This window comes from Myotis nattereri, assembly GCF_964212035.1.
Source record: "Myotis nattereri genome assembly, chromosome: 3".
Classification (NCBI taxonomy): domain Eukaryota; kingdom Metazoa; phylum Chordata; class Mammalia; order Chiroptera; family Vespertilionidae; genus Myotis; species Myotis nattereri.
The window spans coordinates 80,358,221-80,384,889 of NC_138077.1; the positions used below are offsets into that span (position 1 = coordinate 80,358,221).

The window sequence follows — 26,669 nt, forward strand, 5'->3', positions numbered from 1 at the left end:
ATGTTCAGTACACCTTGTCTGTTTCCCAACTATCAAGTTTCTCTGTAAACTCGACACTGCTTTTCCTTCTGGATGCAGTGTCCAGTACAGAGTAATGGGTGAAATTGTTTTCGCAGGTCCTTCAACTGGTGATAAGCCATATCACATCACTTCAAATATCACAATTCTAACACATTTAACTTTTCTAAAATCATGATGCATCTTTCTAGCTAAGTATATACTTGGATGAAGTTTTTGTCTTTTCTTCCTTTCTTTTAAAGAGATGTTATTAATTTAGTGGTTTGACTTTTTGACTTCAATCAAAGGTAACTCAGGATCAAAGTTCAACATCACTTGTTGATCTGCAGTGCGCATCTCAACACTCTGCACACTTCATGCTGCCTGCTTAGGATCCAGAGTTCCAGGAACACACTCCTACTATTTGTTACACTCCTACCAGCCAGCATATTCCACATACTCACGACTTTGGCTTTTTTGCTTTGACCACATCCTCATGTTGCTCTTTGCCACTCTAGGTGTTCAAGATTTTAACTAATTTGATACATTATTCTTGCTGATGTGTTAGTGATCATATCCCACCTCTGGCAAGTTATCTTAATGGAAATAACTTAACCAGATAAGAAAGTATGAAGTTCTTGCCCAGCCAATGTTGCTCAGTGGTTGAGCATAGACTTATGAACCAAGAGTTCATCAGATTTCCCGTCAGGGCACAAGCCCGGGTTATAGGTGTGCAGGGGGCAGAAGAGGGAACTTATCTTTATGTGATTCTTCTAGTTGCCAGGCATGCTACATATCTCAATGGTTCTCTCTCATCGATGTTTCTATCTATCTGTCCCTCTCGCTTCCTCTCTCTCTCAAATCAATAAAAACTTTTTTTTTTTTCCAAAAAGAAAGAAAGTATTAAGTTCTTGGTAGGCCAGTGAGTCCGATAAGCTTTCTATTATCCTTTAAATTATACTGGCTAGGTTTTGAATTTTGACTTCTATCTGGTTTGAAATTTTAAAAGAAAAGTATAATTTAAAATGAAAAAAATTTCTTTTTATTATAGTTAATTTCTGTGAAAACAGTACCGATAGGAATTTTACTTTTGGCAAAATTGCAGTGGGAAGATATGGACCTTCTTTGGAAACATGTGGCAAGGACACTCTAAATGGTATGTGTTTTTTTAAAACATCTTCCTTGTGTAGGCATACAAATCACTATACTGGGTTATACCTATCATCCCTCCAACTAGTATTAGGTTCCTGGGAGAGGCATCAAGGAAGGCTTTGTAGAGGGTCTGGTTCCCTTTTATGATGCCAATGTTCAAAGTTTAGGGTGTTACCTCACATAATCCTAATTTTCCTGAAAACCTTACTACGGATCAGTTGTACTTCTTCAATTGGTTTATTTTTCCAGCTTATTCTGTCTCCTGGAGTTTGATCAGGTTCCCATCTGCTTCTTAGGTTAAATAATTTGTCTCAATGTAAACGATTAGCTAAACTATTGACTTACACCATGTCTGTGAAGGGACACATATACAGGAGCATGTAGTTGCTGTGGCCATCTTTGCAAACACTCTCTTTTTCTTTTTGTTAAAGCGGACATGCCAAGAGCAACCCGGCTATGCAATGTCACTGAAGATGGAGAGATAGAATTACAAAATGCGACAGTAGGAAGTTGCGATATAAATCTGAACATCCTGGAAGACAAGGTATGCCCTATGGCCCATGTGATAGGCAACCGGAAAGAAACCTGATGGTCAAATCAATGCTTTTTAAAACTTTCAAATTAGAAATAACAAAAACTAGTAACTAAACCTTTGTTTTTGTTATTAATCCTCACCTGAGGATAATTTTTTCATTGATTTTTATTTTTTATTATTATTTTAAAAATATATTTTATTGATTTTTTACAGAGAGGAAGGGAGAGGGATAGAGAATTAGAAACATCGATGAGAGAGAAACATCGATCAGCTGCCTCTTGCACACCTCCCTACTGGGTATGTGCCCGCAACCAAGGTACATGCCCTTGACCAGAATCGAACCTGGGACCCTTGAGTCTGCAGGATAGAGCATCCACTGAGCCAAACCAGTTAGGGCTCATTGATTTTTAGAGAGAGTAGAAGGGAGGGAGAGGGGAGGGGGGAAGAGAGAGAGAGAGAGAGAGAGAGAGAGAGATCGATGTGAGAGAGATACATCCTCTGGTTGCCCCCCACACTCGCCCCACCAGCGCTGGGAATGAACCTGCAACCAGGTATGTGCCCTTGACTAGAAATTGAATCCGAGACCCTTCAGTGTGCTGGCCGGTGCTCTAACCACTGAACAACACCAGACAGGGCTAAAGCCTTTATTTTTTTAAGTTGACATCTATTTGTAAAAAAGACTAGCTGAACATGCTGGTTCTGCAAATTTGAGCAAATGATAATCTATAGCACATTTACTAATGGCCTCATCATTTTTAAGCCAGTGCATTTTGACCAAAATAGATCCGACATTTGAGACCAAAAACGAAGGTATTTTGCCTGGTCAGTGTTGCTCAGTGGTTAAGCATTGACTCATGAGCCAGGTCAGGGCACCTGCCCAGGTTTTGGGTTTGATCTCCAGGAGAGGGCATGCAGGAGGCAGCTGATCAACGGTTCTCTCTCATCATTGATGCTTCTCTCTCTCTCTCCCTTTCTCTGAAATAAATAAAAATGTATTTTTTTAAAAGGAAGGTATTTTAGGGGTCTCCTGGACCAGAACACTGAGGAAAAACTAAGGCCTTTTGAGACAGGAAACTCCAGAACCTGATGAGTCTCAGGCCTATATCCATGAGCAGGTGGAATGGGAAGTACATCTAAGTAAATACTTTTCATGCAAATTAAATTATTTTGACTAAGGAGATACCCAAATGCAAATGCATGAAATTGTAACACCTGGGGCCAAACAAGGGACAGAAGAGGAAACTTATCTTTGTGTGGTTCTTCTAGGTGCCAGGCATGCTACATATTATCTCATTTAGTTTTTATAGAACCTCTGAGAGCTGGGTGTTATTCCCATATTATAGATAACTAGAGGCCCATTGCAGGAAGATTCCTGCAAGAATAGGGCTTCCTGCGGCCAGAGCAAAGCAGAGAAGGGAGTGAAGCCCGCCCTTCTCCGCTGCCTCGGCTCTGCTCCCATGTCCGCTGCCTCGGGATACCCCATCGGCAGTGGAGCGGCGAGGCTGGATTGGCTGCCGGAGTGGGCAGAGCGTGTCTCGCTGCTCACCCCTGCGGCCCCCGCCAGGTGACAGGTGATGGAGTGCTCCCCCCCGCCTTCCCCGCCACCTGCCTGGCCAACAGGCTTGGACACTTCAGCGGCAGGGCTGAGGGGACTGGGCGCCGCCGTCTTTGTGATGGAGTGATGGCTAATTTGCCTATTACTCTTTTATTAGATAGGATTATAGCTAATAACACTTACTTATTATTGAGCATTGACTGCATGCTAAGTGCTGTGCTGAACATTTTACATATGCTGTTTTATCATATTTAATTCCTGTAACACCCCAATAGATACGTATGAATGTACTCTTTTTATAGATGAGAAAACTGTGTTTCTGAGAAGTGCAGTATTTTACCTGATGAGTCACAGCCAAAAGTGATGGTGCTGCTTTTTATTTTATTTTATTTTATTTTTATTATTTTTTTTTATTTTTTTTTATTTTTATTTTTATTATTTTTTTTTTGTTGCTTAAAGTATTACAAAGGGTATTACATATGTGTCCATTTTATCCCCCCGCCCTAGACAGTCCCCCAGCCTCCCCTATCCCCCAGTGTCTTATGTCCATTGGTTATGCTTATATGCATGCATACAAGTCCTTTAGTTGATCTCTTACCCCCCTACCTCCTGCCCCCCAACCCTCCCTGGCCTTCCCGCTGCAGTTTGACAATCTGTTTGAGGCAGCTCTGCCTCTGTATCTATTATTGTTCAAAAGTTTATAATGGTCTCTATTATCCATGAATGAGTGAGATCATGTGGTATGTTTCCTTCATTGACTGGCTTATTTCACTTAGCATAATGCTCTCCAGTTCCATCCATGACGTTGCAAATGGTAAGAGTTCCTTCCTTTTTAGAGCAGCATAGTATTCCATCGTGTAGATGTACCACAGTTTTCTAATCCATTCATCTACTGATGGACACTTAGGCTGTTTCCAGATCTTAGCTATGGTGAATTGTGCTGCTATGAACATAGGGGTGCATATATCTTTTCTGATTGGTGTTTCTGGTTTCTTGGGATATATTCCTAGAAGTGGGATCACAGGGTCAAATGGGAGTTCCATTTTCAGTTTTTTAAGGAAACTCCATACTGTCTTCCATAGTGGCTGCACCAGTCTGCATTCCCACCAGCAGTGCACAAGTGTTCCTTTTTCTCCACATCCTCTCCAGCACTTGTCGTTTGTTGATTTGTTGATGATAGCCAGTCTGACAGGTGTGAGATGGTACCTCATTGTTGTTTTGATTTGCATCTCTCGGATGATTAGTGACTTTGAGCATGTTTTCATATGTCTCTTGGCTTTCTGAATGTCCTCTTTTGAAAGGTGTCTATGCTTTTTATTTTAAAGTACACACTGAACCATATCGTACATGGGCAGGGGTGGAGGTGGGAGTAGGAGTGGTAGGAGGATGTGGAGGTGGTGCCAACCACATAGGTTGTGCCAGCCACACAGATTGTGGGAACGACTTCATGCTCTGGAATCTGACAAAACAGTGCTTGACTATTAGCTCTGCCACTTCTAAGCTGCATGAACTTTGGGTGAGCTCCTTACCCTCTCCAAGGCTTTAAATAGGGATGAGAATGCTCAACTCAGTGTTGTTTTGCGGATTAAATGTAGTAACACCTGTAAAACATTTAGCAGTGCCTAGCACGCAGCAGGGACCTGGATATGGAATGAGAGCATTGTTACTGTCTACTGATGGGATATTGCTTCCAACTCTTTCCCAAGCTTGAATAGCCTGTGACTTTGGTTTGATTTTTGAAACGATGCTGCCATCTAGTGAAAAACTGAGAGAGGAGAGAGAGAGAGAGAGAGAGAGAGAGAGAGAGAGAGAGAGAGAGAGAGAGAGATTGACCTCCAGCCCCACTAGTGACAGGATTAACATGTTGTAAGTGCACAGCAGAGCCCGGGGGCCAGTTGGTACCTGAGGTTGTCTAGGTCAGTGCTGCCTACACTGCACTGAAAAGCTAGTTTTAGAATTTCCAACCCAGTGTAGACCAATAATCATGTACAATACAATAAAAATGAATAACTTGGAAAATGAAATGAAAAAGACATAAAATACAAATCCATTTAAAAATTATTATATGCAACAGCATAGAATTGTTATATAAGATTACAATTGTTATGTAAGTTATACAAGACAAGAAACAGATAATGAAAAACTAAGTGGAGAGAGAGGTGATTGAGGTTCAACTAAATTCCAGCTCATTCATTTGTAGTTGCTTGAAATGTTTTGATGTAGCTGTAAAAAGTTAGGTTTGCTTTTTTTTTTTTTAAACAGATAAATAATTCATCAAAAAATTCTTCAATTATTTCAATTGTTTCTAAAGAAGTCCAGATTTTAACATCTAATACCAATAATTTAAATCATGAGAACATCACTTCTGCTACTAAAGTGGTTGGACAGATCTTCAATTCATCCAGAAATGCATCACCTGAGGTAAAACTCACAAGGCTTTTTAAAAAGGGAGGGGAAGAAAGAAAAAAACTCATCCCAAACTTTACCCCTTATTCCAGGATATGGACTTGGGCATGATTCAGGTTGCTTAGAACCATTTTGCAGAGTACTCTACCTGAGAGATGCTCAAAGAAATAAAGGGCTCTTTGTCCAAATATTCTCTTTGAGGGTAGTCACAATGATCATTACCATGTTAAATCCGGAAAGCCTATAACAAACAACTCTGTTTCATCATAGTAATATGTTTACCAACTGCATTTGGCCTCAGCATCCCTATTCAATTCCAAGTAACTGATGAAATGGTCTTCCAAGGAACTCACTTTGGAACATGATGTTTTAAACCGATCTCTTCCTGCTAAGCATATTTGCATTTTAGTTTTAGCTTTTAAAAAACTTTGACCTAGTTTACATTTCTGATATTATAAACTGCTAAACTCTGGTACCTGAAGACAGGAACTGTAGTCAACATTTATCAATTGGCACAGCTTGGGTACTGGTCAAACCAGCTATAAGCCACCAAAATGCACTGACCCAGTGTTTACCAGTTGAATATCGGCATGACCTGAAAATATCTATTCCTTTCTTCTCTTCTCTTTAAATGTTTTATTTCAAAAAATTATTTTATGTTATCCTAGATCCTTTGGAAATTAAGGGAGATTAAAATCACAAGTTAATAAAAATGGAATTGAAAAAAATTGACCACCAAATATAGAATTTGTGGAAGGATTAGCCAGTAAAGACAGAAGGATATTAATAACCCAGAAGAGGTCAGTTAAACAGTAACCAAATGTCCAGAGATCCTTTCAATGTACTCCTGATGTTTTAATTGTAAGAAAACTAGAAATAATTTTACTAACTCTAATAGGTACACTAGGTGTAACTAGTAAGTTATATTAAATATTGTAAGATGTGATGTTCTGACAATTAAAGCCCTGCACTCTTCTTAGTTTGTTTCTGCATTTGTATCCGAGCATTGGCTTTTGTGTTCTTGGGGATGAGGTGGAGGTTCTGTGAAGACCTTGCTCTGAGGTCAAATTCAGAGACCTAAGCCTTCTAATTGACTGCCTTAATTTATATTTTCACTGTGCCTTATCTTTATTCTCTCTGCCATCTTCTGTAGATAAAAAACTAAGCCTTCAGTTCCACTTGATACCATAATAATCCATGATAATGAAGGTCATGATGATGTCCTTATGATGACTGGTGTCTTCTTCCTGGCAGGCAAAAAGAGTTGCTGTCACAACAGTGAGTCAACTTCTAAATGCCAGTGAAGAGATTTTTCAAGAAGCTGTTGATGACGATGAAAAGGCCTTTTCAACGTAAGCACAATTCCAATTTGGAAAGAAAACCTGGCAAAGTGCTGTCTACTTTCCTAGGTTAAAGCATTAATAGAAATGTCGTTATTTCTGTCATGAATGCGCTCACTGGCTGATTCCTATGGGATGCAGACTAAAACCTTGGCCTTCTACTGATCATCAGTGACTAGATGGAGTTAACTCCTGGTTCCAGGTGTGGCCATAGATAGGGAATAACTGGGATGATTTAGATTAGAACTTGTTTTACTAGCCTTAGTTTGGTATGCCCACCTGGCAGCCAGCATGCACAGCAGGAGTTCCTCATGCTCTTTTCTCAGTTTACAGAGCTGCAAATAACAGCATAACTTTGTAAGACACATTGGTAGCCTCCGGCCCACAACTCAGCTCTCCCCAAGATCCTGGTGTATTTTGATTAAACGTTTCCATGGTTACATTGAACAACAAAAGGGATCCAACTCTACCTGTTTTCTTTCTTCTTGACTCCTATGTTCTGGATATCTTTTGGGTGTATATTTAACTAAAACTCATGTACTTTATTCATAGAGGCCTCCCGTTAGGATTCACTGTGTGTGTGTGTTTTATCTTATATATAGTCTCCTTAACTCTTTTAAAATTTAAGTAAATACGCATGCTCATTATGGAAAAATAAAAAAATATATAGATGAGAAAATTTTTAAAAATCATTCTGCCTTTATTAACCTGTTGGTACATATTCTTATAAAATTTTTTCTCTGTATGTGCATTACATTACATAATCTATTGATTTAAAACTTGTTTTTTTGTCACTTAATAATAGTATATAAACATTTTAATATAAATATCTATACATCCACATCATAAATTTTAGATTATTGCATAAATGAGTGAATTTTTTATTTAAGAAGTTCTCTGCCACTGGACATTTAGATTCCTTTAAGTGTTTTAATATTTTGAACAATCAACATTCTTGTACATAATCTTTGTTTGCATGAGACATTATTTTGTTGGGAGAAATTCCTACAGATAATTCTCAATTTTCTCATTATTATAACCAGTACCTGTGTTACAGAAGACCAAAGAAATACCAACCACACTTCCTAGAGAAAGGGAAGGACCTCGTTTATTAACACTAGTGCAGTGGTAGGCAAACTCATTAGCAACAGAGCCAAATATCAACAGTACAACGATTGAAATTTCTTTTGAGAGCCAAATTTTTTAAACTTAAACTATATAGGTAGGTACATTGTTATTAACTTAATTAGGGTACTCCTAAGCTGGCCTTTGCTAAAAATATCCTCACTCTGATTGAGGTACATTTGCTGAGGTCAACCCCTTCCAACTCTCCCATCTACACATGTCTTGTATACTTGTTTCGTCTATCTCCTTTCGTTCATCCTCTCTATATGTCCAAACCATCTCAACATACCTTTCTCAATCCTCGACACTACATCTTCTTTCACTCCACAACATTCCCTAAAATTAACTTAATAAATTTACTTAAAGTTTTAAGTCTTAGTTAAACTATAGGTACATTGAATAAAACTTGATATCATACTTAATACAATATTATTTATTGATAAAATTAAATTCCTTATAATTTACCTTACAATATCCATAAAATTAAATCATGACAATGACTGACAAACACTAATGTGAACAATGGCCTTGCATCTCCTTGGAAAGTTTGGGTAAGTGAGGTTTGTATGTTGTTGTTTTTAATTTTAGGCACGATTCCAGGTTCTCATCAATAAGACGACTTCTCAATTTACTCTTGATAAGGTTCATGCTTGAAAATGATTGTTCACATAAATATGTAGACCCGAATAAGGAAAGAATAGCAAACTCTAGTTTTTTCAGTTGATTATGTGAGTCAGGAATACTATTCCAGGTGTTAAAATCAACTTCTCCAGGTCTTTCAAAGCAGACCACTTGTGCTGTGAACTAAGTTCACATTTGTTTTTCTCCAATATTCCTATATCAGCACAAAGATGTTCAAATTTCGAGCTCCACAGTTCTTGGTTTTTTAAATCTAGCAATTGCATTTCAAAGTTGCCAATGTCAATATTAAAGGGAGAAAAATTTAATTCTGTTACAGTAGCATTGAGAGGTTTTTTAACAAAGGCTAACGTTGCTTTGCTGTTTCTGAATTCCTGAAACCTGTTGAGAAAAGCTTCCCTCATATTTAAAATACCGCATGTGGTATTTTGTGGAAGAGCCGCGCTCAAGGGGCCAAAGAGCTGCATGTGGCTCGCGAGCCGTGGTTTGCCGACCACTGCACTAGTGGACTCCGGAAATAATTTCCAAATCAGAGTGAAGAAACATGCAGAGAGCCTGTCTGTGTATATCCCGCTGGGGTCTTTGTCTGCAGATATGCCCCCTACCCCCTTCATGGCCCTGCAGGAAGGCCCCCAGGTGTCAGGCCACATCAGATGATCTGTCCTGGGGCCAGCGATAACAACCCCCCCCCCCCTGCCCCTGCCCCCCCCCCCGCCCCCCGCCAGGGCAGTGCATTGTTCACAGTTTTTATGGCCTGACGTGCCTTGCAAGACCAGTTTCTTCACCTGTTGAGTCTTTAACGTAGAAAAAGCACAAAAGCATGAAATAGAACATTCAAAATATTATAATTCTGAGAGAGGATGGTAAAGGTTGTGCAAACAGATTAATTGGTGTGTTGTATGACGTCAAATTTCTAGGAGTGTGGTTACTCCCTTTAAAAAAAAAAAAAAAAAATCCTTACCTGAGGATATGTTTCCATTGATTTTTAGAGAGAGTGGAAATGAGAGAGAGAGAGAGAGAGAGAGAGAGAGAGAGAGAGAGAGAGAGAAGAGAGAAACAGAGAGACAGAGAAACGTTGATGTGAGAGAGACACAATGATTGGTTGCCTTTGCACACAGCCCAACCAGGGCCAGGGATTGAGCCTGCAACTGAGTATATGCCCTTGACTGGAATCAAACCCAGGACCCTTCAGTCCACAGGCCAATGCTCTATCCACTGAGCAAAACCGGCTAGAGCCACTCCCCTTTTTTTGAAGCTGGAGAAGGAAGTGGCCATGGGGCCCAGAGTCTATGTTGAGGGGACATGGAGGCTGAGAGCCAGAGTCCCTTCAGAGCTGAGGCTCTGTGTTTGCAGCCTTGCTAGAGAGGGAAAGGGGAGTAGTGGATGCTTTTGGTGAGAAAGCTAAGGAAAGAGATGTAGGACTTGGCTGAGAAAGTCAGATCATGATGCAGATGAGAAACCTAACAATAAATAATTATGAATTTTACTGGCTTAAGACATGGGGGAAAAAAAGAATTTTCTGTGTAATATCCAAATGGCTACAAAGAAAGTGGTTAGAGGACAAATGACCATTTTAAATATAGAACACGTTGAAATATGAAATAATAGAACCACACTCAGTTCCTCCTTTCTCCCACTCTAAATTTCTAGTTTGTCTTCCTAATCCTGGTCTATCAGTTCCCTTCTCCCTTGTGATCCTTACGTAAGTCCTGTGGATTCAGTTCCCTCATTTCATCTCAGTCTCCAGTCCCAAGGCCAGGTCACCAACCCCTTAGCCCTCCTGAGGAGAATATTCTTGATGAGCTGCCATCAGAGGTCACCTCTCACTTTCCTCTCTCCCCAGGAAAGGAAGCTAATTGCTGCTTGGGGCACCTCCTCTTTCCCAAACCCCTTCCCTGAGTCTCCTCACAGGCACCAGGTCTCCGTCTTCCATCTCACTTTGTTTTCTTCATTTATAGTTTCTTCTCTGTACCCTTAAGCTACTGCACTCCCTTTCTACACTTAGTGAGAAAAGTGCAGAGGGTGAGAGTACAAAAGCGGAGAGTGTCAGGGAAGAAAGAATCCATTTCTGCTTTATTGTAAAGAGGCATGTGGCATCCCCTGGGAATCTAAGAACAGAATTATAATGGAGCCTGCGGGTGGCAAGGCCTCAAGGCAGCTTTGAAGGTCTCAGAGGAATTTGTGAGTCTTCCCTCCGGAACAATAGCCTTTGGAGTCAGACAATCTTGGGTTCATATCTTAGTGTTGTTATTCATTGATTTTTGCCGAATTACTTCATAGCTCTTTGAAGAGCCTCAGATTCTTCAATGTGATAAGGGAGTAATTCTGGATTTTACTTCAGTAAGGTTTTTGTGAAGCTCAAATGAGATGATGTATGTAAATCACTAGCATAATACCTAGATAAATATAAGTCTTAAAAAAAGAAAAGGTCACCTGAACTGGTTTGGCTCAGTGGGTAGAGCGTTGGCTTGCGGACTGAAGGGTCCCAGGTTCGATTCCGGTCAAGGGCATGTACCTTGGTTGCGGGCACATCCTCAGTAGGGAGAGTGCAGGAGGCAGCTGAATTGATGTTTCTCATCAATGTTTCTAACTCCCTATCCCTCTCCCTTTCTCTCTATAAAAAATCAATAAAATATATTTTAAAAAAAAGGTCATGTCTTTATAATGAACACAACTCAATAACCATATTTACTTCACATCTTTACTCCTAATTTCCGCTTTCTAATAATTTAATCCTGTTCATGATGTTGGGGAAATAGAAAAAAAATATTGTCCCAACCCAGAAATGCTCTCTATAAAGGTAGTAGAGAAAGAAAACACTTATATTATTGAATAAGCACTAAACCAGAGTGTGACACACATCACAGGAAAACCTCTAAGACAGGTCCTCAAACTATGGCCCGCGGGCCACATGCAAATACAAATATTGCATTTGCTCCCGTTTTGTTTTTTTACTTCAAAATAAGATATGTGCAGTGTGCATAGGAATTTGTTCATAGTTTATTTTTAAACTATAGTCTGGCCCTCCAACGGTCTGAGGGACAGTGAACTGGCCCCCTGTTTAAAAAGTTTGAGGACCCCTGCTAAGAGCTTGCAAAAACAGACAAGAATCTCACCTCTTTTATATAAACTAACAGATATAACCCAGTACATACATGTTTTCAGATAAACAATGACTAGTCCTCAATTAAGAGAAGTTGACAGCACTATTTGTCAGACATAGGATATCGTGACATTACCTGGTAAGTGAGGTGACCGTTTGTGGGAGCTAATTGGCTTTATCCAGAGGGAATACAAACTTCTCATATCCTTATTACAGGAGGTACTTTTGCAAGTTGGAGCAAGATGTCCAGTCAAGGAAGTTAGGCCCCCATTCTCCCACAGAAACGGGGAAATAGGGGTACTATCTGCCTTAATGTTTACATTTCAGAGATGGCTTTCATGTCCTTGAGGAAGACACTCCTAGGTCAAAGCTGACAAAATGCCAATGTGGTCTTCAAAAGAATTTATTTACATTTCAAAGAGAGGAGAAAGTATCTGCAACATTTCTAAAATAAATTGTTCAAGGAAAAAGGAGGGGAGGACAATTTCTTCCCTTATTTTCAACAGGAAGAATTAAGCCTCTTCTTTTTAATTTGTATTCGTCCTTACAAATGATATAATGTTCTCTCTGGTCCCCCTCTAAACCATGACTTTCCTGATATATCTGCTGTACTAAATAGAAAATTCCTAAGTGAAAAATCTAATTGTTTTTTTCCACTCCTTTGTATCAAGTTGATGACCAGCTTCCAGATTGGGTATTCCGAGGCAGGCACCAATCTGTAATCCAATTAGTTATGGCAAGAGGAAGAAAGAATCAAATAGAGGTGGCTATGACTAGAGCTACCCTTTGAACATGGCAAACATTCCTGAACATGGCAAACATTCCTCCCCCCCATATATTTAGTATGTCTTTCCCTTTGTCCTTCAAATGCCCGAATGAGCTCCTCTTAGTATCCCAAGTGTTTCCTGGAACACTAACTCCTTAGTAGGTATTCAATGGATATTGTTGGTTAAATAACTGCATGAATTATGTTCTTAGCAGGTTGAAGTCTTGTTAGGTTGAAAGCAGCTCTGGAGTAAGATTGTTATTTATTAAATGGGCAATACATAGTGGTAAATTGCTGGAAATTACAGGAAATGTTGTTATGAACGTAAAACCTTTGAAACAGAAGCCAACTTGAATGTTTCCATATGAATGATTAGTACATTCTCTTTATAAAGTGTTTTATTTTAAAATTTCTCTTTTTTATCTCTCTTGGGGAAGGGAAAAGACATTTTAGTGGCAGATATAAAGATTTAAAATTTTCAGCAATTATGTTTTCATGAAATTCTTCAATTTCTGGCAAAACTGGATTGAACCAGTTATGGTATATATAGAGATTTTGTTTTGTCAAGTACAGAAATAATGCAAATATTTCTTATAGGAAACAAACTGACAGGTTCCCTTCACTCCCTCCCACTTTCCATTTAATCTATTTTTGAACTTATCCAAGATAGAAAAGAACATTGTGAAAACCTGCAATATTTGGTTATGGGTCAATGAGTTTAAAGTTCTGTTGTTCCATAGTTCCGTATGAACTGTCACCTCAGGAATGAACAACTTACAAGAGATGCTTTGGATCCCAAAGGGTTTGGGTGAGAGGAGGGAGTTGAATAAGTGGAAACTGAGTCTTACCACTGGAGGAACAAGAATCCCATGCCTGGCCAATGGTGGGTGGCAACACCATCCTTCTATGTGAAGAGCAGCATGAAAAGATTATTTCTATTGGGAAATTTGTCATTCCAGCGTTCCAGCCTTCTGGCATCAATGTAGAAGGTGCCCTTCAGTGGAGATAGTCCACCAGAGCTTTTGAAAAAGGTGTATATAACAAAGGATGAGTCTGCTAAAGAAAGCAGTCATTTTTAGGTGATTGTGTTAATGTTGTAATCTGATGAGTTCTGTGGTCATACCTTTCTACTGGAACATGGGAGAGAACATACACACACCTCTTATTTTACAATGAATCTCTTGACTATCATATTGTTATGTTTTATTCTATGCAGGCTTATTACTGAAATGGAGAATTATTCCTGGTCTTTGGACAATAATTCAGTGGTGGACCCTAATATAGCAGTACGGTCTGTCACTTCTGATCCGAAAGACACTGGGGGGTCTACAGGTGTTCTCTTCACTGTGCAGAAAGGTGAGCTATTTGTTTTCTGTGCTTGTAATATCAGAGAGCATTCTGCTACCAACCATAACTAATGATTTATTCATGAAAATGTAGACTTTTAAAATATGCTTTTCTCCCCCATCTCATAGGAGCTAGCGATTCTCTTCTTACTGGTGACACACGTGTAGATCCAAAGGAGGACAGTTTTCATCCAGATAAAATGACTGAACTTCAGATCTGGCTCAATACATCAACAAGTAGGTCTCAAACTTTGTTATATTTTAAAAAATGCACCCAAATTCATGGAATTAATAATTTAAAAATCACTGAGTGCAAAATAATGTTTACACAGTTTCACACTGAATAATTTGCATTTGAGTATGTTAGAGCTCTTCCAGATTACAGTTATCTTTACAATTCTAGGTCATAGAGATGATTACTTTCCTTCTTTCTTCCTTTTCAAAAACATTTTGGAGGATAGTAGAATTGACATGCCCTGGCCATGGACACAAATCTGTTTTCTAATAAAAATCTAGCTAATGTGGCTCATTAAAAAAATACATTTAAAAAATATTCAGTCACAAGCTCTGTCCCTGGCACTCACCTACTGGGATTCATCCTATACACCTGTGCTGGGGATATTTTAGGTAATTGACCCAGGCATCACTTACTTGTACCAATTTTCAGTTATTTCCACTAATATGGTGCCAAGCATGGGCTCTCTATTCTCTTGCACATGGCCCTGCAGAAATTCTTATGTCTAACTTGACATGTTTGTACTTTACAAAGTCTAAAAAAGTTTGACTGATTCTTTTACAATAATAATAAGCAAACCAGACACACACATTTACACTTATTTTCTCCCTAAAAAAAAAAAAAGAAGAAAAAAAGAAAAGAAAAAGAAACAGAATGCTATAATGAACTTATTTTGGAAAGACTAAGTATATTTCTCATTGGTTATATAATTCTAATTGGTTAATAAATGTTTTTTGGTCACAGAACTTGCAAATATCTTCCCTCCAGTCTGCAGTAATCTTTTGCTTGTTTTTTAAAAGTTTATATTGTGTTTATTTATAAAATCTAATTTCACAGTTATTAACAGAGCAAATATGTTAAAGTGAATTAAGTATGAGAATAAACTTTTTTTCTTTTGCTTGTTTTTTTTTAAATAAATCTTTATTTTTCAGATTATTACAGTTGTTCCTCTTTTTTCCACCCATAACTCCCTTCCACCCAGTTCCCACCCTACCCTCTGCCCTTACCCACCCCCACTGTCCTCATCCATAGGTGTACGATTTTTGTCCAGTGTCTTCCCCAACCCCCCACATCCCTTTCCCTCCCGAGAATTGTCAGTCCATTACCTTTCTATGCCCCTGATTCTATTATATTCACCAGTTTACTCTGTTTATCAGATTTTTTATTCACTTGATTTTTAGATTCCTTGTTGATAGATATGTAATTGTTGTTCATAATTTTTATCTTTACCTTTTTTCTTCTTCTTCCTCTTCTTAAAGAATACCTTTCAGCATTTCATATAATACTGGTTTGGTGGTGATGAACTCCTTTAGCTTTTTCTTATCAGTGAAGCTCTTTATGTGACCTTCAATTCTGAATGATAGCTTTGCTGGATAAAGTAATCTTGGTTGTAGGTTCTTGCTATTCATCACTTTGAATATTTCTTGCCACTCCCTTCTGGCCTGCAAAGTTTCTGTTGAGAAATCAGCTGACAGTTGTATGGGTACTCCCTTGTAGGTAACTGACTTTCTTTCTCTTGCTGCTTTGAAGATTCTCTCTTTGTCTTTTGCTCTTGGCATTTTAATTATGATGTGTCTTGGTGTGGTCCTCTTTGGATTCTTTTTGTTTGGGGTTCTCTGCGCTTCCTGGACTTGTAAGTCTATTTCTTTCACCAGGTCGGGGAAGTTTTCTGTCATTATTTCTTCAAATATGTTTTCAATATCTTGCTCTCTCTCTCTCTTCTGGCACCCCCATAATTCAGATGTTGGTATGCTTGAAGTTGTCCCAGAGGTTCCTTACACTATCTTCATATTTTTGGATTCTTTTTGCTTTTCTGGTTGGGTATTTTTTGTTTCTTCATATTTCAAATCTTTGACTTCATTCTTGGGATCCTCTTGTCTGGTGTTGGATCTCTGTATATTATTCTTTATTTCAGTCAGTGTATGCTTAATTTCTAGTTGGTCCTTTTTCATATCCTTGAGGGTCTCACTAAATTTATCAGCAGTTTCCATAAAATTCTTGAAAAACCTTGTAAGTTTGGTTTTGAACTCTATATCCCGTAGTTTGCTTTCCTCCATTTCTGTCATTTGTGACCTGTGTCTTTGTCTCTACATTCTGGCTGCTTCCCTGTGTTGATAGAGTGGCTTTCTGTGCTGGGTGTCCTATAGGGCCCAGTGGCTCAGCCTCCCCAATTACATGAGGTGGACACTCTTGGTGAACCCCTTTGTGGGCTGTGTGCACAGTCTTGTTGTAGTTAAGCGTTGATTGTTGTAGGTATCACTGGGAGGAATTGACCTCCAGACCAATTGGCTGTGAGAATCAGCTGTGTCTGCAGTGGGAGAACTTCTGTGCTGAAGACACCCTTACGGGGCAAGACTTGCTTCAGTGGGGCTTTGATGTTCACTGAGTCTACTCCCTGAGTGTGTCCCTTATGGATCTGAGGAGTTGTAATCTGGATGGTCCCACTCTGGCCACTGGGTACACTGGCTCTTGGATCTCTGAGAAGGTGCTAATTTAGCCTCTGCCTGAGGCTACCCAGCGGGAGCTATGGAGGTATCTGCACATTTCTCTTCTTTGTTTGGGGTTTGGAGGTGCCCAGATGAGGCCCAGATGTGAAGCAATGCAAGTTGCTGTGGGGCCTTGGGCCTTCTTTTTGGATGTTCTGGGTCTCTCTGACCCAGCTGCAGTTTGTTAGGTAATTTTAGATCTCAAAGGGCCAGCCCATTCATATGCAAAAGCCTCTGCTCACAGCTTGGGTGGCGCGGGGTCCCAGGGAATCAACAGGGCAGAGCAAACAGCTATGGGTGATCCTCAGCCATGCCCTAAGTGGCCCCTGGGTCTCAGTGTTCCGTGGTAATCGCTGCAAGCACCTTTGAGAGGAAGCCACCCTCAAGTTCCGCCCGCTGCCAGACAGTCCAGTTTCTCCCCGTATGAGTCTGGGTCCCCAGAGACTTGCCTGGAACTGGAGTCAGGGCCGTCGGGAGCTTGTGTCTCCCTCCGATTGAAAAAGACACCGCATCCTCTGTTGCCAGCCCTTTCCATACGTGCACCTCCGTACCTCAGCACTTTACTTCCGCACCTCCTCTGAGTTTCAGTGTGCTTTTCTCTTTCCTTCTAGTTGTAGAATTTCCACTCAGCCAGCCTTCCTGTGGTTCTGGACGATGTCTGTTTTGTCTTTAGTTGTAGTTTTGAAGTGGTTGTGTGAGGCAGCAATTTCAGGTGTTTACCTATGCCGCCATCTTGATTTCTCTCTTTTGCTTGTTTTTAAAGTCTTCTGTCACACCCAAATTTTAACCTGCACTGTAACAATCTTTTCCTCTATAATTGGCACCTTTTAAGAAAAATCCTTCCCTGTGCTAAAGTCACAATGATAGTCTCCTATATTTTCTTCTGGGTTTTTTAGTGTTTACATTTAGGTCTCAGTACACCTAGAATTTATGTTGGTGTTTGGTGGTACATAGGGATCTAATTTTTTCTTACATATGAACTATTAATATAGTTGAGTAGGTTAAAAAAACACAGTCTAAAAAAAATCACTCAGAATGGACTGAAAGGGACATATTTTTTATATTGATTTTTAAAATGCTTCCAAATTTATCTATATTTTAATTCTTTGTTCCCTTAAAAACACATCACTCAAATGTATGGGCAAAAATTATTGGAAATACTTTTGTAAGGAGAGAAATTAGGGCAACTATCCCAGAAATTGAAGATCAAGTAGACAAAATATACCTAATAAACTTGACCTTTATGTAAACTTATGTGTGTGTAATTTTGTTTGTAGACAGAAGATGCATAGTAAAAACTTTTTTCAAATATCAATGGGGTGCTTTAAAAACCACCTATTTATTAGGCCACATAGAAAAGTTATCCTATCTAATAATAGACAAACATGGTAATTAACCATACCTCTGACACGCTTCCCATTGGCTAATCAGGGTGATATGCAAATTAACTGCCAACCAAGATGGCGGCTGACAGCCAGGCAGTTGAAGCGAACAGGAGGCTTGCTTGCTCCAGTGATAGAGGAAGCCAAGGTTCCCTGCCTGCCGCTGCCCAGCTCTGAGCTGCACTCTAAGCAACTATGTTGAAATTAAAGAAGCTAAACAATACCCAGAAACCTGCTTTCAGCCAGCCGGGCCTCAGAGCTGGAGTTGTAGCAGTGTTTCAATTATAGAAGCTAAACAAAGCCCAGATACCTGCTCTCAGAAGCCGAGGTCTCAGAGCTGGAGTCGAGCCTCAGAGCTAAAGCTGGCTCTCAGCTCCAGTAACAGCCATAGAAGGTAAATAAATCCCAGAATTAAAAAAAAGAAAAGAAAAAAAGGAGAGGTTGGGAGCTTCAGTCACCAGCCAGCCTGAAAACAGCCTTCAGACTGGCCAGGCACCCCAGTGGGGACCCCCACCCTGAAGGGGGTGTGACCAGCTGCAAACAGCCATCCTCCCCTCATCCAGGCTGTCCAGGCACCCAAGCGGGACCCCCGCCCTGATCCAGGACACCCTTCAGGGCAAACCAGCCGGCCCCAACCTGTGCACCAGGCCTCTATCCTATATAGTAAAAGGGTAATATGCAAACTGGCCCTAACAGCAGAAGGACTGGGAATGACGGGTCACTATGACACACACTGACCACCAGGGGGCAGACGCTCAATGCAGGAGCTGCCCTCTGGTGGTCAGTGAGCTCCCACATGGAGGAGCTCTGCTCAGCCACAAGCCAGGCTGATGGCTGCCAGTACAGCAGTGGTGGTGGGAGCCTCTCCTGCCTCCTCAGCAGCGCTATGGATGTTCGACTGCAGTTTAGGCCTACTCCCCGCTGGCAAGTGGACATCCCCCGAGGGCTGCCGGGCTGCCAGAGGGATGTCTGATTGCTATCTTAGGCCCAATCCCCCGGGGAGTGGGCCTAAGCCGGCAGGTGGTCATCCCCTGAGAGGTCCCAGACTGCGAGAGGGCACAGACCGGGCTGAGGGACCCCCCAACCCCCGAGTGCACAAATTTTTGTGCACCGGGCCTCTAGTATTATTATAAAATAAAAGTCACACGGGATATATATAGTTACTGACCATGCAATAAAAGTATGTATGTACCACAAAAGAATAGCCAAAATTTATCCAATTAGAAATTTTAAAGCACCATTGTTAGAAAGGAAATTAAAGTGCAAATTACAAATTACTTGAAAATTAATGGCAATGAGAACATCATAGATCAAAACCCATAGGATGTGGATGAAGATTAATTTAAAGGAAAATATATATCCTTAATAAATTTATTAGAAAATAAAAGAAGGTGTTAAAAATAAACAAAGCATTCAGCAAAGAGGCATAAAAATAAAATAAATGTCAAGAAAGCTAGGAGGAAGGGATTAATAAATACAGGGGTAGAACTTAATAAAAATAAAAATTAACAAATCCTAGACTTAGTCAACAAAATGAAAAATTGTTGAAAAGACAAATGAAATACATAAGCTTCTAATAAATTTGATGAAGAAAAGAAAGAAGAGAATATAAATAAAAAACATGAAGGAGGTATATCTAGAAATATGGAGATTGTTTAAAATTATAAGATAGTGGTAAATACAATTTATTCTAATGAATCTGAATATTTATATGGGATAATGATTTTCTAATAAATGACCAAGATACTTTAGGAATGAGGAGAGGTGTGAACAGGGCCTTCCATATGTGTATGTGTGTATATATATATATATATATATATATATATATATATATATATACTAGTAGCCCGGTGCACAAAAATTTGTGCACTCGGGGGTGAGATTGAGGGGTGGGGCCAGACCCCTCAGCCCAACCTGCACCCTCTGTCATGTTCCGGGACCCCGGCCACTCCTGGCCTAGGCACAGGCCTACAGGCTTGGGCAGCCTGGCTCCCGAGGCCCCATTTTATCAGGAGAACAAAGTCGGCATTAGTTATAGCCCTCACAGAACCCAGCACACTGCATCTGTGCATACAACTGCCTCGTTCATGTGCCTGCTTCGCCCTACTGAATTACTAACATCTTGAGGACATAGCTCTGTCTTATCCTGCTTCAACTTCAGTGCCTGGCCTGGTGCCATGGACCTGAGAGGGTTTGCTGAGTGAGTGAATGAGTGAATGAATGAGGAGTAAGTGAATGAGCAAGCAGCTACCAGCGGGGATAGTTCGCACTCTGCTCTGGGCTGCTTGTCGCAAACCCCGGGAAGTTCCTGCGCTGCTCCCAGCGGCCCCACTCCCCTCTGCCGGCTGCATAGTTCGGGCAGGGCAAAGGTGGCCCCAGTGTGCATTTTGGCAGATCAATGCATTAGCACCTGTCAGTCGGGGATCCCACCCGAGGGCCGTTTGTGGGTGTGGCCAGTGGCAGATCGGTGCATTAGCACCTGTCAGCCTGGGATCCCCCCGGGAGTGCTGTTTGTGGGCGTGGCCAGTGGCCGATTGCTGCGGTACTGCCGCCAGCCCTGGGTCTGTTTCCATACAGGCCGCCTGCCACTGGGGTCGCAAATAGCTGGACCGGATGGCAGTGGGGCAGGCAGGATGGTGTTGTCCCGCCCTGCCTGCAGTATGCAAATTAGCCACCATCTTTGTTGGCGGTTAACTGCCATCTTGGTTGGCAGTTAATTTGCATATCGCCCTGATCAGTCAATGGGAAGCATGTCGGAGGTACGGTTAATTACCATGTTTGTCTATTATTAGATAGGATATATATATATATATATTTATACACAGAGAAAGATTTGTTGTTCCACTTATTTATGCATTCATTGGTTGATTCTTTTTTTTTTAAATTAAATATTTATTGTTCAGATTATTACATTGGTTCCTCTTTTTTCCCACCATAACTCCCCTCCACCCAGTTCCCACCCCACCCTCTGCCCTCACTCCCCACCCACTGTCCACATCCATAGGTGCACGATTATTGTCCAATCTCTTCCTGCACCCCCCCCCACATCCCTTTCCCCCCGAAGAATAGTCAGTCCATTCCTTTTCTATGTCCCTTATTCTATTATAATCACCAGTTCATACTGTTCATCAGATTATTTATTCACTTGATTTTTAGATTCACTTGTTGATAGATGTGTATTTTTGTTCATAATTTGTAGCTTCACCTTTTTCTTCTTCCTCTTCTTAAAGGATACCTTTCAGCATTTCATATAATACTGGTTTGGTGGTGATGAACTCCTTTAGCTTTTTCTTATCAGTGAAGCTCTTTATGTGACCTTCAATTCTGAATGATAGCTTTGCTGGATAAAGTAATCTTGGTTGTAGGTTCTTGCTATTCATCACTTTGAATATTTCTTGCCACTCCCTTCTGGCCTGCAAAGTTTCTGTTGAGAAATCAGCTGACAGTTGTATGGGTACTCCCTTGTAGGTAACTGACTTTCTTTCTCTTGCTGCTTTTAGGATACTCTCTTTGTCTTTTGCTCTTGGCATTTTAATTATGATGTGTCTTGGTGTGGTCCTCTTTGGATTCCTTTTGTTTGGGGTTCTCTGTGCTTTCTGGACTTGTAAGTCTATTTCTTTCACCAGGTCGGGGAAGTTTTCTGTCATTATTTCTTCAAATAGGTTTTCAATATCTTGTTCTCTCTCTTCTTCTGGCACCCCTATAATTTGGATGTTGGTACGCTTGAAGTTGTCCCAGAGGCTCCTTACACTACCTTCGTATTTTTGGATTCTTTTTTTATTTTGCTTTTCCAGTTGGGTGTTTTTTGCTTCTTCATATTTCAAATCTTTGACTTGATTCTTGCGCTCCTCTGGTCTGCTGTTGGGAGTCTGTATAATATTCTTTATTGCAGTCAGTGTATGCTTAATTTCTAGTTGGTCCTTTATCACAACATCGAGGGTCTCACTAGATTTCTTGAGGGTCTCATTAAGTTTATCGGCGGTTTCTAGAAAATTCTTGAAAAACCTAAAAAGTGTGGTCTTGAACTCTATATCCAGCAGTTTGCTTTCCTCCATTTCTGTCATTTGTGTCCTGTTTCTTTGTCTCGGCATTTTTTATGCTTCGCTGTGTCGATAGAGTGCCTTTCTGTGCTAAGTGTCCCAATTACCTGAAGTAGACACTCTTGGTGCACCCCCTGTGGGCTTTGTGCACAGTGTTGTTGTAGTTAAGCCTTGATTGTTGTAGGTAAAACTGGGAGGATTTGACCTCCAGGCCAATTGGCTGTGAGAATCAGCTGTGTCTGCAGTGGGAGAACTTCTGTGCTGAAGACACCCTTCTGGAGCAAGACTTGCTTCAGTGGGGCTTTGGTGCTCACTGAGTCTGCTCCCTGAGTGTGCCCCTTATGGATCTGAGGAGTTGTAATTGGATGGTCTCACTCTGACCACTGGGTACACTGGCTATTGGATCTAAGGAGGTGCTAATCTAGCCTTTGCCTGAGGCTACACAGCAGAAGCCAGCTGTAAAGCAATGCAAGCTTCCCTGGGGCCTTGGGGCAGCTGCAGTTTGTTAAGTTATTTTCAGATTACAAAGGGTTGGGCCTTTCATATGCAAAAGCCTCCGTGCACAGCTTGGGTGGGGCAGGGTCCCAGGGGATCAACAGGGCGGGCCAAGGGAGCCAGCAGTATGGCTGCTCTCAGTCCTGCCTTCAGAGGTCCTGGCAATCGCCGCGAGTGCCTCCGAGAGAAAGCTGCCCTCGAGTTCCGACCGATGCCAGACAGTCCCGTTTCTCCCGTATGAGTCTGGGTCCCCAGAGACTCGCCTGGAACTGGAGCTCAGAGCCTGAGACTCCCTCCCGATTGAAAAAGACAATAGTGTCCTCAGCCGCCAGCCCTCTCGGTATGCACCTCCACACCTTTGTATTTACTTCAGCACCGCATCTCCTCTGAGTCTCGGTATGCTTTTCTCTTTCCTTCTAGTTGTAGAAATTTCACTCAGCCAGCCTTCCTATGTTTCTGGATGATGTCCGTTATGACTTTTAGTTGTATTTTTGAAATGGTTGTGCGAGGCAGCAATCTCTAGTGTTTACCTATGCCTCCATCTTGGTTTCTCCTCTATCATCATTGGTTGATTCTTATACGTGCCCTGGCGAGGGATCAAATCCACAACCTTTGTGTATTAGGATGAGGCTCTAATCAACTGAGCCTCCCAGCAGGGCCATCTTCTAATCAATATACTTCTATGGATTTGAATTTTATATCAAGCATGCCATTCTTTTATAAAAATAAGAGGAAGCCTTATTGCATTTTTAGGGTTAACTTTCTCCTTTAGTGTCCAGAAGGAACAATTTCAATGTGCCATGAAAAAGTCCTAGAACCCTGGCCTGGCGATTCAGTTGGTTGGAGTGTTCTCCTGTATACCAAAATGTTGCAGGTTCAATTTCCAGTCCCCAGTCAGCCATATGGGAGGCAACCAATGGATGTTTCTCTCTCATATCAATGTTTCTTTATCTCTCTCTCCCCCATCCTCTCTCTCTAAAAAATCAATAAAACATATCCTCAAGTGAGGATTAAAAAAACACAGTGTGTTGAGGCTAGAGCAACCCCATTGCTAGCCTGTGAAGGACATTTGATGGGCTGTCAGGATCTTGCCTGCTGATTTCTCAAGTTGCATGACTGAATATATAGACTGACCTAACTGCCACTTTTTTTAGTTTTCTGTGTATCACTTGTAAAAGAGAGCACAGTTTAGGAAATTAATCAAGTTAAAAAGTATACTTATTGTTGGTGTTTCTATTATTTAAAATATGGCCAACAGCTGTATGAAGTGTTAGGAAATATTCCTTAGGTAGTTCTGTTTGACCGCTGCCCTGGTCAGCCTCACCGTAAAACCCTTGGCTGTGGCCATGCTCTTCTAGGATTGCTAAGGAACAGTTAAGCACCTTTTCCAATGTCCTGAAGATATGTGTCACAATAGTTTTCCAGCTCTGGGAAAGCTTGTAATTTTCATGAAATGGCAGAGACCATTAAATAGTTCAAGAAATGATGGAAGAACCCTAAAGATTCCACCAAAACACTACTAGAATTGATAAATGAATTCAGCAAAGTAGCAGGATACAATATAAATATCCAGAATTTTATTTTTTAATTTTTTAAAAATATGTTTTTATTGATTTCATAGAGGAAGGGAGAGGGAAAGAGAGAGAGAAACACCAATGATGAAAGAGAATCACTGATTGGCTGTCTCCTGCACTCCCCCTTCTGCAACCCTGCAACCCAGAATCAAACCCAGGACTCTTCAGTTTGTAGGCCGATGCTCTGTCCACTGAGCCAAACCAGCTAGGGCAGAAATTAGTTGCATTTTTATACACCAATAATGAACTACCAAAATGGAAAATAAAAAAACAATCCCATTTACAATTGCTTCAAAGAGAATAAAATACTAGGGATAGATGTAACCAGGATGTAAAAGACCTGTACTCAGAAAATTATAAGACAGAAGAAAGAAGTTGAAGAAGATGCAAATAAGTGGAAGCATATACTGTGTTCACGGATAGGAAGAATTAACATCATTAAAATGTCCATACTACCCAAAGCAATCAACAGATTCAATTCCTATGAAATACCAATTCCTATGAAAATACCAATGACCTATTTCACATGATTAGAACAAATATTCCAAAAATTCATATGGGACCACAAAAGATCCGAATAGCCACAGCAATCCCAAGAAAGAAAAACGAAGTTGGAGGAATCACACTACCTAGTGTCAAACTATATCACAATGCATAATAATCAAAACAGCATGGTCCTGGGCCCTGGCTGGTTTGGCTCAGTGGATAGAGTGTCGGCCTGTGAACGGAAGTATCCCAGGTTTGATTCTGGTCAAGGGCACATGCCTGGGTTGCAGGCTCGATCCCCAGTAGTGGGTGTGCAGGAGGCAGCCGATCAGTGATTCTCTCTCATCATTGATGTTTCTATCTCTCTCTCCCTCTCCCTCTCCTTCTCCCTTTCTCTCTGAAATAAATAAAAATATAAAAACAAACAAACAAAAGAAACACAGCATGGTACTGGAATAAAAATAGACACATAAATCAATGAAACAGAGTAGAGAGTCCAGAAATAAACCCAGGTCTTTATAGTCCACTAGAGGCCTGGTGCATGAAATTTGTGCACTCAGGGGGAGGGGAAGCGTTCCCTCAGCCCGGCCTGCACCGACTCGAAGTCTGGGAGCCCTCGGGAGATGTCCGACTGATGGCTTAGGCCTCCTCCCAGGGGGAATGGGCCTAAGCCGGCAGTCGGACATCCTGAGCACTGCCAAGAAGGTGGGAGAGGCTCTCGCCATCACTACTGCACTCACCAGCCAGAAGCCTGGCTCAGGGCTTCTGGCTGAGCTGCGCTCCCCCTGTGGGAGCACACTGACCACCAGGTGGCAGCTCCTGCATTGAGCATCTGACCCTTGATGGTCAGTGTGCATCATAGCAACTGGTAGTTCTGCTGTTCGGTCAATTTGCATATTAGCCTTTTATTATATAGGACTAGAGGCCCGGTGCACAAAAATTTGTGCACTCAGGTGGAAGGGGGGTCCCTCGGCCCGGCCTGTGCCCTCTCGCAGTCTGGAACCCCTCGGGAGATAACGACTTGCTGGCTTAGGCCTGTTCCCGGGTGGCAGAGGGCAGGCCCAATCCCTAGGTGCAGCCCATGGTCAGGCTCAGAGCAGGGACGATTTGGGAGTTGGGGCGCCGCCCCCTGTCATGCACAGAGCAAGGCGATCGGGAGGTTGTGATGCCACCCTCAGTCACACTCAGGGTAGGGCCGATTGGGGGGTTGGGGCACCATCCCCTGTCACACTCAAGGCAGGGTCAATGGGGAGGTTGCGGCGCCACTCCCTGTCATGCACAGAACAGGGCCGATCAGGGGGTTGGGGCAATGCCCCCTATAACTCACAGAGCAGGGCCCATCAGGGGGGTTGGGGCTCTATACCCTGTCACGCACAGAGCAGGGTCCATCAGGGGGTTGGGGCACTGCCCTCTATCACCCACAGAGCAGGGTCGATCAGGGGGTTGGGGTGCCGCCACTCTCACACTCAGGGCAGGGCCGATGGGGAGGTTATGGCTCTACCCTGTCACACACAGAGCAGGGCCCTTGGGGGGTGCAGGTTGGGGCGCCGCACCCTGTCACACACAGAGCAGGGCTGATCAGGGGTTTGGGGCACCGCACCCTGTCACACACAGAGCCGCAGGGTGATCAGGGGGTTGGGGAGCTCCCCACTATCAGGCACAGAGCAGAACTGATCAGGGGGTTGGGGCGCCTTCCTCTGTCATGAACAGAGCAGGGTGGATAGGGAGGTTGTGGCCCCGCTCCCTGTCACACACAGAGCCGCAGGGCAATCAGGGGGTTTGGGCGCTGCCCCCTGTCATGCTGATCCCGGTGCCGGGAGGCATATTACCCTTTTACTATATAGGGTAGAGGCCTGGTGCACAGGTTGGGGCCAGCTGGTTTGCCCTGAAGGGTGTCCTGGTACAGGGTGGGGGTCCCCACTGGGGCACCTGGCCAGACTGGGTGAGGGGCTGAGGGCTGTTTTCAGGCTGGGGGTGACTGAAGCTCCCAGCCGCTCCTTTTTTTCT

The 26,669-nt window shown here is 41.9% G+C and overlaps 1 protein-coding gene across 1 annotated transcript in view; it reads left to right on the top strand.

The window, feature by feature from the left end:
• Positions 1-26,669, top strand: part of ADGRG7 (adhesion G protein-coupled receptor G7) — a gene marked incomplete at both ends in the record, with an annotated part of 85,280 nt that overhangs the window by 28,547 nt on the left and 30,064 nt on the right. Inside the window, 6 exon segments of the mRNA XM_081086003.1 lie at positions 1,049-1,153; positions 1,581-1,693; positions 5,502-5,660; positions 6,900-6,997; positions 13,835-13,974; positions 14,094-14,201. Coding sequence (XP_080942129.1) covers positions 1,049-1,153; positions 1,581-1,693; positions 5,502-5,660; positions 6,900-6,997; positions 13,835-13,974; positions 14,094-14,201 — 723 coding nt within the window.